General features: G+C 35.7%; 1 protein-coding gene across 6 annotated transcripts in view; it reads right to left on the bottom strand.

Annotated features, from left to right (window-relative positions):
- LRRK2 (leucine rich repeat kinase 2) overlaps window positions 1-13,599 on the bottom strand; it is a 192,931-nt gene that overhangs the window by 137,115 nt on the left and 42,217 nt on the right. For 5 of the 6 annotated variants that reach the window (XM_065934612.1, XM_065934609.1, XM_065934613.1 and 2 more), the window contains 2 exons: window positions 11,970-12,094; window positions 7,034-7,146 (listed from right to left, as the gene is read on the bottom strand). In XM_065934612.1, coding sequence (XP_065790684.1) covers window positions 7,034-7,146; window positions 11,970-12,094 — 238 coding nt within the window. The remainder of the gene's footprint in view (window positions 1-7,033; window positions 7,147-11,969; window positions 12,095-13,599) is intronic. The other variant, XM_065934611.1, reaches the window with a different exon arrangement.

Genomic DNA, 13,599 nt, shown 5'->3' on the forward strand with positions numbered 1-13,599 from the left:
ATGACACAGTAATCTCCCTAATTATTCTCAAGCTTTAAAACTATTCATTTATCCATCTCGTTCACAATCACTTCTTTCAACTCCAACCTTTGTCCAAAGAGCTTTTCTTAAAACTCTTCTATTCATGAATGGAATTTCATATACTATCATGGCTTCAAGTCACCATAACAACAATGGCAACAACCACAAGGATATCCAAAACCTAAGGACCGCTTGCTATGTGCCAGACATTCTTTAAAGCACTTCACATGTATTAATTCATTTAATGTTCACACTCACCCTATGAGGCGGACACACAATTATTATCCCTGTGTTACTGGTGAAAAAAATTGAGACACAGAAACCTTTGAGCAGATAACTCAAAGCATAAGCTAAAACTCTCTTAAGTTCTAAGTCCATATTTCTCTTTGTTTAACACTAGTATCTTAAATGTTCAAAGTTAAAAGTTTATTATCTTCTCAAAGAAAAACAAGAAAACTCAGAGTGCCATTTTGAACTTTGCTTTATACCACCATTTCTGCCTCCCAGGGAGGTCAGCTTGAGGAGTACACATGGGCAGCAGCACAGGTCCCTGTGCTCAGAAGGGCCCCAGACCTGGTTTAATAGCAGCCACCACCTTGAAATTCTTAATAATTTTAAACAGAGGGTCCTGCATTTTCATCTTGTGCTAGGTCATATAGCTGGTCCTGCTCTTAAGCTCAGAATGCACCCACAGGCTTATTTTTATGTGAAAATTAAGTCCAATTGGTCCCTGATGGCTCAGACAGTAAAGAGTCAGCCTGCAGTGTGAGAGACCCCGGTTCCACCCCAGGGTTGGGAAGATCTCCTGGAGAAGGAAACGGCAACCTACTCCAGAATTCTTGCATAGAAATCCCACGGACAGAGGAGCCTGGTGGGCTACAGTCCATGAGGCTGCAAAGAGTCAGACACAACCGAGCAACTAACAAACACTTTCACTTTCACTTATATTTATAAAGTACCTGTTCTTGTCCTTAATACCATCACCTCTAACAAGTTGCTACTCAACTATTGGTTCTGCTCTCTTGAGCTTCCCTAGTCTCTATTTCAGGTGCAGTTTGATGGTGCACCTGATTACTAGCAACAGGAAATCTGTGATTTGTCTATGTAGAAAGGGAATGCAGAGTATCACAGTATTATATGTGATGGAGCGCAAATAAACTATTTGATGATTTTAAATAGTGATATCTGATTTTGACAGTTTCATAAAATTTGAAAAGTAAATATCATTATGTATATATGTATGCATGATATTTACAAGCCTATAATGGACTTTCACTTACTAAATGTTCTATCTTGAAAATAGTGATTCATTACATTGTTATTCAAACAGGGATTAAAATTAATTTACTAGCAAGTGTTGTCCACATGAAATTTTTGAAAGTACCAATGTTGGACATCTACAAATATTAATTAGAAACATCCTGTTACCTGTGCTTCACAATTTTCCAAGTTTTTTCAAAGACTACAAAAACAATCAAAATATTTTCTCTAGTGAGTCAGCTAGCCAACTCAAGGGGAAAATGCCCACATCAGTCTCTTTCCTAACCGCCAGCCAAGTCAACTGCAACTCAGAAAAACTTTGCAGAAAAAAAATTAATGTACGGCTAAAAAGAAGATATCATAGTCTGGGACTAACACTGAGATATATCCTAATAAAGTAGATTCCAAGAAAATGAATCCTTTGGGCATCCAGATAAAAATACCAAACCATTTAAAAATGAGAAAAGAATTAAATTGGTCTCAGACTGTTCCACTAAAACATTCAGTACTACAAAACAGTGAAATGCCTAAAAGGTTTTCAAAGAAAAGAAAACAAAACCCCAGTACTTTGCAATCAACCAAACTGTTTTTTCAAGTGTCCAAATACAGAGACAACAACAAAATTTTCAGGAAATGAATCTTTTTTTAAAAGAAACAGACAACTAAAAAATAAATGGAAAAGCTGTAGCAAAAGAACTTGCAGTGAACACTGAATCCACATGACTGTAGGAAGAAGATGAAAACAACTTATTAAGTATGGTTATAGAATTGAATGTAAATATTTTAAAACTTGTCAGTGTAGAATTATTTAACAAAGTTGGTTAGAAAATAGGTAAAAATAGGACGATGGCGTGAATACTTCAATTTTCTCATCTTTTATAGCCATGAGTCCAAAGATAGTTTTAAATCTAATAGTAATAATATTAACATTTACTGACTGTATACTATGTGCCAGGCATTGTATAGAATACATGGCATTATCTCATAAAATTCTTCATAATTATCTCATAAAATTATCTCATAAAATTCTTCATAATAACCCTAAGTGAAAAGCCTAATTTATTATATCCATATTATAGACAATGTAACGGAGACTTTAAAAAACTTGTTCAGAATACATTAGTCTATAGATGGTGAAGCCAGATTCAAATACAGATATCCTGATTCCAGGGGCCATACACATTAGAATATGTTACACACTTAGAGCTATAAAACTAAAGACCAAAAAAAAAAAAAAAAAAAACTAAAGACCATATAATCTTCTTTAACTGAGTGATAAAGGGAAGAGAGAAGGTATAAAGAAGTGAAAATACACTAATTTCACCAAAAGTATGCATAATGTGCTAATATATGTGAAGAAAAAAAATGAATACCTGGGTAATATATTTGTCATATTCATGGAAAGCTGTATTTAATTCCTTGGCAACACATTAGGAATCTCACCAAGTTACTTTTAATCCCTACATAGAACTACACAGTTTCAAAATATTATAATTTATTTACTTAGGATCTATTGATAAGGATTGTATTGTCAGCACAGACTAAACTAACCTGTAGTAACAACCTCAAAACTACATAAGCTGGAAAAAGAAAGCGTTCAATTTTTATGCATGCTTCATACGTGTTATAGATGAGGAGGGGGCCTCTGCTCAGCACAGCCACTCTGGGAGCTGTGCTAACTGAGCAACCACCAGCTCAGATATCACAGGTCACAGTACCTGAGAGAGTATTCTATAAGATGCCTCACCAGCAATCAAATGCTTGGTCCAGAAACCACAAATGAAATGTCTACTTACAACTCCTTGGTCAAAACCATTACATGATTCAATCCAACTACAAAAGTATCAATAAATACAATCCCAGAATCAGCAGAAGGGGGCAAACAGCACTAATGATTATCATGGAAGCATTTAGTTTGCTGCCACATTCTTCTTACTACAAATAATGCCACAATAAATATTCCTATTAAAAACCTTTGTGCACATATACACGTGTATCTATATTATAAATTCTTAGAGCTGGATAGCTGGTCAGAAAACATGTCCATTTTAATGTAGATGAGTATTATTAAATTTCCTCCAACAAGGTTTTTGTTTTTAATTTACATTTCTTTAATAATGATTGTGGGCTTCCTTGGCAGCTCAGACTGTAAAGAATCTGTCTGCAATGTGGGAGACCCAGGTTTGAGCTCTGGGTGGGGAAGATTCCCTGGAGAAGGGAATGGCTACCCACTCCAGTATTCTTCCCTGATTGAGAATCTATGCCAGATTCATTTTTACTTTTAAATCTCACCCACATGAGATTTGATTCTTTAAATGAGTAATGTAAATACGCAGCTTCCTTTGCTTTCTCCAGATGGCCAGAGAATTAGTTGATTCAATACAAGTTACTGAGCAATCTATTTTCCCTTGTGGTGGTTGGGAAATATCATACACGAATTGAAAATTTGCATTTGAGTCTATCTCCTAAATCACCATTATGTGATATTGATCTATCTCTAGTGCCAATGTCACACTAGTATAATCACTAAAGTTTTATAATACATTTGTTAAACTATTAATACTAGAGTTAAGCCATATTAATTACCTTCTTTCTCTAAATTATCTTGATTATTCATGTAATTATTTAATTAATTTTCTCAAAATTTTACATTAGCTTACCTAGTTCCAGAAAATACCATTGTTATTTTTATAAGGATTCATAAATGCAGATAAATTTTCATTTTTTTAAAATCAGTAATTTTATCAAAAACAGAGGGTATATATTTTCCTATGTTTAACTCTTCCTTTGTACTCCCAGGGGAGTTTCAGAGTGTTCTTTAGAGTAGTTCTATAAACTTTTATTTGCCTTACTCCTATGTAATTTCTCTTTGTTATTGCTGTTGCTTTCACAAATCAGCGCTTGCTTTTGCTATATATTAATCACGATTGAAATCAGTATCTTCAGTATTTAAACTGAGTACATGTTGCTTTAAGGTTTTTGACACACACACACGCTCTTTGACTTGTGTGCGTTTAATGAGAGGATTGGTCTGACTTCGTAAGTTTCTGGACAAGACAGCAGCAAGGCCACTGCATACAAAGCACAGATGTGACCAAAATGCTGACAGCTCTATTTTCTCCTGTCTTCTCCAGAGCCAATACTGGGTAAACAGATCTCTCCAGAACAGATTACTGAAAGTTTTCATGTGTAGAAAAAGCTAAAAGATCAAGCATATATGGAATGTTAATATTTCAGACAGGTTTAACTTCAGTCTGAATGTTACTGGATTTATGTACATCTCCAGACATTGTTTCACTTTAATAAATACTTTCAATAATCTTTGCATTGTAAATCTTAGTTGAATCTCAATTTCTATCTTATTTGGAAGTTTGCTATCCAAGAAAAGGCTTATTTTTAATGGCAATTCATTTTACTGCATCAACAGTATTTAGATCTAAAATCTCTGATGCCTTGTAACATTTATTCAGAGCGACACATGCAATTACGGGATTTTAGAACTAAAAATATATATATATTCATCTTTTAGAGCATTTTTTTTCTCAAGCACAGAAAAGAATTAGGGGAATTACACAGGGGAGATTTTTAAAAATAAAACAGTACCACTTCTGCTTCTCCATGACCTTAATTCCTTGCCCACAAATGGCAGTCACTATTTAGTGAGATGCTATGTCATTACCCAAGTGTGGCTTGGAAAATAAAGAAAGGGGTAGGGAGGTTCTCGGATTTCCCTGGTGACTCACAGCAGTAAAGAGTCCACCTGCAATGCAGGAAACCCTGGTTTGATCCCTGGGTTAAGAAGATCCCCTGGAGAAGGAAGTGGCAACCCACTCCAGTATTTTTGCCTGGAGAACTCCAAGGAGAGAGTAGTTTAGTGGGCTATAGTACATAGGGTCACAAAGAGTCGGACACAACTCAGTGACTAACAGGGAGGTTCTCAACCACTTCTCCTGGGATTATACAGCAAAAGAAAGTAAGACCTAGGAGCACGATGATTTTCTTGGCATCACAGTACTGATGGCAGTTAAGTACAATCTTTCTCCCTCGCCTGGCAACTCCTTCCACTCTGTCACACCTGTATTCAATAATGTTAGCAAAGAAGACATAACCAGAACCAAAGTTACCAAAAGGATTTCTGGTACCACTTGCTTTTCACCAACACACATCATGAATAAAATTAACTATTCTTTGCTCTAGTACTGAGCTTCTCTGTTGGCTCAGTCAATAGAGTCTGCCTGCAATGCAGGAGACCCAGGTTCAATCCCTGGGTTGGAAAGATCCCCTGCAGAAGGAAATGGCAACCCACTCCTGTATTCCTACCTGGCAAATCCCATAGACAGAGGAGCCTGGTAAGCTACAGTCCACAGGGTCCCAAGAGTCAGACACAATTTACCGTACCTAAAGTACTGTTCATAAAACTAGTGCAGCTCATAAGAGCTAATACCGAACAACTTAAGTGTTGTTTTATGTTTTATGCATAGCTGTTACTTCCCCAGCCAGATTATGAGATCCATTACAGAAGGATACAAAGCATATTCATTTTTGTCTTCCCAGCACCTAACACAGTTCCTTCCACATTCTTATTTTCACCAAGTATTTCTAGAATTAAATTCAACCCAAAGCTATCTTCAAGAATCATACTAAAGTCTGAGTAAAAATGACTCAAATATATCATAGACAATTACATTATAAAGTTCAGTTTAAAATGAATGTTTGAAGATCTCTCTGCAGGTTCTTCTATTTAATTCATGACATTTTTCAAAGTACACTAAATCAAAAGGAATTATGTCCATTAATTACTTTGACTACTCTTTTCCTTTCATAAAAACATTAACCTAATCTTTATATCTTTACTTTCATATCTTTTATAAAGAACCAATTCATCTTATGTTAAACTTCCAAATCATTTTAATTCCATCAACACCTTTTTCATTGCACAATATAAACATAATTCTCTTTTTTTCAGACTTAGTATGATTATTAATTTATTAATTATAGCATATCATTGCAAATGTACATAGTTATGTGCATGCTCAGTTGCTAAGTCGTGTCCAACTCTTTGCGACCCCACAGACTGTAGCCCACCAGGCTCCTCTGTCCATGGGATCTTCACAGCAAGAACACTGAAGTGGATTACCATTTCCTTCTCCAGGGAATCTTCCCAACCCAGGTATCAAACACGTGTCTCCTCCATCTCCTGCATCACAGGCAGATTCTTTACTGCTGAGCCAGCAGGAAACCCAGTGTTTGTAAATGCCTAATACTAGGAAGAAACAATGAACACTGAGCTATTTCATAGATTATCTCTAAGGAGTACAATACAAAAAAGCACAGGGAATAAAAAAAACAAAACTTCAATGTTGCTCCCTGTGTGTCTTCATGGACTGAACCTTTCAGCATGGGACCAGAAAAGAAAGACCAGGAGGACAGAAAGAGAAAACAGCAGCCATGGCTCCTGACATCACTCATGAGGTTAAGGTGAACATCCAGAGTTCTCTCTCTGACTAAATTGACTCAAATGGATTTATCAAAAGAGCCTGACAAAATCTGTAATTGACAGTGCACTTCTCTTAGCTGGCATGGCACCTCTTCCTCTTACATCCCTACTGTCATCTTATGTTTCTAAACAGATAACTTCTTACTATCATAGTAAACAGAACATGGGAAACTTAAGCTAATAAAAGCCCCCACACATCCCCAAATTTCATATTCTAGTTAAGAGTATAAAGGCAGAATCTCATATTATACATACCCTGTTCAAAGCTGCCAGGACCAATTTGTGAATATCATTTCTGAAACACTGCTTTTCAATCATATTTAGCTTATGCTGATATTCAGTATCTTCCCTGTATTCTTCCGGGATGCCTAAATGCAAAATAAATACAAATCATTTTCTCATAAAAGTTTTAGGCTGAATAGAATGTCATTTATTAGGAATGATTATAATTAACCCAACAATACATATACACGTTGTACCTTTTTCTAATCCATGGTTCTTTATCAAAGAAATAACTCTAAAGTTTAAGAAATTTTTAAAAATTGTTCATCACTGAATATAAAATAAACACACTGTATATGGATGTTTACTGAATTTAAAGTAGCAAGAAGTTACTATGGTGGAGCAATTTTCTGGAACCAACAATCTCTTTTTTGTGTATTAACAAACAGTCTGTACTCATTATAAGAAGCTAGATTTTTATGCAATGGTGGATGATTTGAAAAAAGTTCAAAGTTATTTGGACTATAACATAAAAACGTCAGATATGAAAGGCAGACATAAAAGAGTAGCTGGAATAACAGTGTAAAATTCAGCATTGTGATGGTAAAGAACATGCAGTTTTATCAAAAGTCCTCTAAGGCTGTATAAAAGTATTAAGTAACTTAAAGAAAATATACTTTATTAAGCTACATTGTAGCTGAACTATCCCCAAATGGTTGAAAAACAGGAAGTTAAAAAATATTGAACATATACGAAACATATAATAGAACATGTAAGTAAAATAATTGTGAATGATGTTTCTAAAACCTGACTATATAAATAATTATTAATAAGCAATACCTTATAATCTTTCATTTCAGTAATTTGTATTAATAAACGTTATAAGTTGGCTGCATATAAGTTTTCATTTACTTAACAAAAATTTGAATGCCAACAATACATGCAAAGGATTTTGCCACATGCTGAGAATACCACAAAGAATTTGACAGGCATGATTTTCACCCTTCCACCCTCATTTTAAAATTTATTCAAACAGGTCCTGACATTCACTACAGCTGTATGACCTTGAACAAGCCACTTAAACTCTAGTGCCTCATTTTCAGTGACCAAGACCACATTAATTTCTAAAGCTGCCTATTATATCACATGCAGATGTGACCATTAAAAGCAGTCCCGTTGAAATGTAAAAACTTCATGCCAAATGTAAGTCTTACTAAATGTCTTTCTTACATTAAGACCAAATGAACATTTCCAAAATTTCATCTCTGGTCTTTGGCATATCACTTGAGGTTCTACTATCCAGAATTGATATAATTTCCTTACCAGATAATAGTTCTTTAAACTGTTAGAACTGCAAACTTTTTGAAGAGGGGATCTATAACCTAATCATCTCCAGATTACCAAGAGTTCCAAGCATAGCTCTTTAGCTATAACAGCTGTTCAATATCCACCTGTTGCACAAATGCGTCTTTAGAAAGTACCCATTCTAATTTGGGCTGGTGCTGGTGCTGATGCTAAGTCGCTTCAGTCGTGTCCGACTCTCTGTGACCCCCAAGGACTGTAGTCTGCCAGGTTCTGCTGTCCATGGGACTCTCGAGGCAAGAAAACTGGAGTGCGTTGCCATGCCCTCCTCCAGGAGATCTTCCTGACCCAGGGATCAAACCCACGTCTCTTAAGTCTCCTGCACTGGCAGGCGGGTTCTTTACACTAGCACCGCCTGGAAAGCCCCTAACTCAGGCTGCCTGGGTGGAAACCTTGCTCCGTTATATAAGCCATGACCTTAAAATCTTTGTATCATGTCTCAGTTTCATCATCGGTAAAATGGAGTGGGGGAAGAAGTAGAATCTGACTGATGGGTTGCTATAAAAATTTTAAAATTTTATATGAAGTACTTTGAATAATGCCTTACACATTTGTTATTAACTAAATATAAATGAATGGGTTTTAATAGTTTCATAACCTCTTGAATTATCTCCTCTGCAAAGTAAACAAATTCAGTTTCTCCGACTGCTTGGCTTTATATTCATAATCATGTTCCTCTATACACTTCCCAATATGCATATGTCCTTTCCTAAAGAATTTTGCACTGTTTCCCCTAGAATTGAAGAAGGCAAGAAGGAATAAGTCAAATGATATTTTATTAAAATAAATAGGCCTTTAGTATTATTCTTTTAAAGCACAGGTTCAATCACTTCAATAAGTTATTGTTATAAAAAAGGAGGAAGTGAACAGTACCAGATTAGAAGCAATTTAAGTGACATAATACTAGATGCAATATGTGCTCCTGAATTAGATATTAAATTATACAAATTTGCTATAATGCACATCTGTTACAATGAATAGTTTGAACATGGTTTAGTTAATAATTGTATACATGTACATCTAAACATCTTATAAGTACCTACTTCAACTTAACATGTCAAAACCATAATCATATTCAACCTCAAAACTACTGGGGTACTGATATTTTAGTTACTCACTGACATACGGAATCATATGCTATAGGATGGTATGCGCTCAGCTGCTTCAGTCGGGTCCGACTCTGTGCGACCCTATGGACTACAGCCCGCCAGGCTCCTCTGTCCATGAGATTCTCCAGGGAAGAAGACTAAAGTGGATCGCCACATCCTCTTTTAGGGGATCTTCCCAATCCCTGACTATAGGATGGCATAGTATGGCATACTTACAGCATGATAGAATATGGTTATTTGTGTGGTGTGCTATTGGTAATACAGTTATGTTGCCACAGAGTGAAGTAGATGATTAAGCCTTTACCTAATAGAGAAATGTATTTATATATTGATATGCTTATAAGGTATGTCTATTAATATACATATTTTCATATATAAAGCATCACCATGAATTTATAATATTATTTTCAAGGGCACCTGCTTAATATACCTAAAAACATTATAAAACTATGATTTAGCATTTAAATACATCATTTCATACATCTAAATTATTACTATCAATGTCACTTCAGGATCATCTCAGAACAATAAAACAAAAGAAATTCTATATTCAAAACTTACTTTTTAACTAAAAGAGTATTATTTTATTAACAGACAATTCTGAATGTCTTTTGGTTATCTTTAAAACTCAAATGCACTCTCAGAAGAATAAGGTTGACATCTTTAAAGACAATCAAAAGGATTTTATTTGCTTTTTACAACCTATAAAATTTTTTAAAACTCTCAATAATATCCAAGCAAAATTATGTCTGTTACATTATATCTCAAAAGTTATTTGACAATTTGAATGGGACATGATTCAATTCAAAATTTACTGAATTTTTGTCCAAGTTTCCAGGGGATTTAAAAAAAAAGACATGACTAAAGAAAGCCCTTTCCTTGAAAAATTCTATACTCTTATACTCAGAAATATAAATACCAATATTACAAAAGAAAATGGTAGGTTTAGGAAGATTTCATTTTAAAAGGACCAAAAAAAAAAAATGAACTTCAAAAGTACTGGGACTCTCACAGAGCAAAAAAATAATAACCCTGATATTCAGTAGTCAGAAAATCACACCAAAGGTGCCTCCTAATCACCTCCCACATTCATCTTCTCCTGCTTTCTTGGCTGGGTTCCCATTATGCCTCATCTGGCCATCACAGCTCCAGCCTAGTCTCCTTGCAGAAGGCTCTCCCCTGCCAATCATGCTCCTCACCATACTACTACTGTTATAAATGGCAGCTTTAGTTATGACACTGCAACTTTCAAAGACCTTTAATAAAATTTTTGAATTGACTTGCATTTAAAAAAAAAAGCACAGACTGCTCAGCATTCTGTGCAAGGCCCCTCCCTCTCAGCCTCTGCCCCACCCTTCCACATTCACCCCCAGGCACTGCCCTCCTCAACACCATGTTCCACTCATCCCAGACCATGTGCTCTTTCTCTTTCTGCTTGAAATGTCCCTCCTGGCCTTTTTACCAGGTCAGCCTTACTCACCCATCAACTGCCAACATCACAATTTATCACATACTCTTTCGAATAAACTATTTGTGTTTCCATCAATGTTTTCATAGACTTTTATAATATGAAAGTGAAAGTTGCTCAGTCATGTCCAACTCTTTATGACCCCATGGACTGTAGCCTGCCAGACTCCTCTGCCCATGGGATTCTGCAGGCAAAAATACTGGAGTGGGTTGCCATGCCCTTCTCCAGGGGATCTTCCCAACCCAGGGATTGAACTCAGGCCTCCCTCATTGCAGGTGGATTCTTTACCATCTCAGCAACCAGGGAAGCCCCTTAACAGGCTCTCTCAACTGTCTGGTAATTAACTATCTGTTTCTCTACCTCTAAGCTCCTATAAGTAGTACAATCCTGTCTTTTTTCACCTATTTTTCAGACCTTTGCAGTCATCACAATGTATAGAACATAAGAGGCAATTAATAAATACATGCTAAAGGAATGGAGAAAGAGGTGTTTTAAATGGGTTTGGAGGACAAATAAAGTCATAACAAATAAAGCAGGATATAAATGGGGTACAATGGACACTATTGTAGTTAATGAGTAAAAGCCACATGGTTATATCTGAGAAAGATGCATTCAACCACAGAGTAAAGAGGGACTGGAAAGAGGCAAGAGAGGAAGTGTGAAAATTAGTTAGCTATTATTATAATTGAGACAGAAAACAAACAAAAAACTTGAACTCAGCAATGTCAACAGAAATACAAAAGAAATAGCAGAGATGACACTATCCTTGGAGTTGAAGCACCACACTACATTGCAGTTATTTTTTTGTAAATAAACTATTGATGCTTCTTACTAAATTTTAATTTAAATTTATCTGACTCTTCTATTTCATCATTTTCCCTCTAGTTTTATTATTGGGCTACTGCAAAGATTTGAATTTGGTTGGCAGAAACTAGTCCTTTCATTTTTGCCTGGAAAGTTGGTATTTCATGAAAAGTCAAAGAATTCATTTACAATAACAGCTCTTCCCACAGTCAATTATGTAACTTACCTGGAACTATAAAATGTAACATAGCTCGAAGTGCTTCCAGCTGCACTGATAATGATGTCTCATGACTTTTCATGACTGTTATTATTTTGGGGACCACTGCTGCCATTGTATCCAGGGAAGTGCTACTGGAGATATAATATTGAAATGCTTATTAAAAGTCCAACCTGATTCCAATACAAACACCAATTTGAAACAAGTACAAGAAAACAGGACTATTTTATCAGAAAAGGCTATGTGAACTCAGTAACATGAGCAAACACAATTTAAATTCTTATTTGGTTAAACTTTGATCTCAAGAAGTTAGATTCACAGGAAATTGGGAAGTCTTTTACTTAGTTTCCCAGAACTAACAAACTCCTTTTGATCTGTACAGGGTCATTGGCAACAACCCCTGGAAAGAAGGTATTATTTGCATTTTCTAGGTAGAGAGTTTAGACTGACAGAGGTTAAACATCAAGGTCCTTTCACTGGAACATGACAGAGTCAGTGCTGGAATGCAAACTCTGATCACCAAGTCCAGAGAGCTGTTTACAGCATAACTACCTGCCCTTTCCTGATTAACACCCCAGGACTTCTTGTATTACGGTAGTCTTAATTAGCTTTATTTGCACTAAAGTCTTGGTTTCTCTAAGGCATTTTAGCAGTTATTTAACATACACACAAATGTATGTTAATCTACACATAAATGTAGATTTCAGTAGGTCCTACCAAATTTAATAGAGGCAGTCTTTGCTTTTACATAGTACCATATTGACTAAAACTTCTGCATATCAGACCTTGGTCCTCACTTTGCATGGGTCTATGGTTACTGACATATAGTCCCTCTTTACCATCTGAAAGTCCCAGTTTAAACACATCCCCTCTTTGCAGCCTCTCTCTTTTGGTCACCCTAGCTTGATTCACCAATACCCTACGATTTTAACCATCCTTGTCATTGACTTATCACACTATATTGTAATTATCTGCTTACAAATGAGATTTTTAGGGGCAGGCACGCTGTCATAGTTAACTCTGAACCCCCAGTACTGGAAATTTATGCATTTTACATATGAGGAAACGGCCAGAAAGATATATTGGCCAGAATCTACAACATTTTAAAATGTCCATTATTCCACTGTGTTTTTCCCTCCATATAAAGGTTCACACACTGACAGGACCATAAACAATCACAATTTAACATAAACTTTTCATTTAAATGTCAAGAGCAACATTTTGAAAAGAGATATTGTTTAAAATTATGATATATAAACATAAATAGATAAGCTGGACTTATTAAATTACATTGAATTATTACATTTACATTACATTAAAAACAATGTCTCTTTACATTAAAAACAAGGTAATGCCGTTCATTCTAAGTCTGTAAACATGCTACATACAGTTTATCATGCTACATGCATTTCACTTAGTCATATTGGATAGTGAAAGTGTTAGTCATTCAGTCATTTCTAACTATCTGAGACCCCAAGCTCCTCTGTCCATGGGACTCTCTAGGCAAGAATACTGGAGTAGGTAACCATTCCCTTCTCCAGAGGATCTTCCCGATCCAGGGATCAAACCCGGGCCTCCTGCCTAGGAGGCAGATGTTTTACCAACTGAGCCACCGGGGAAGCCCTATTAATATTTAATA

This window comes from Muntiacus reevesi, chromosome 4 (assembly GCF_963930625.1).
Source record: "Muntiacus reevesi chromosome 4, mMunRee1.1, whole genome shotgun sequence".
In the NCBI taxonomy this organism is placed as follows: Eukaryota; Metazoa; Chordata; class Mammalia; order Artiodactyla; family Cervidae; genus Muntiacus; species Muntiacus reevesi.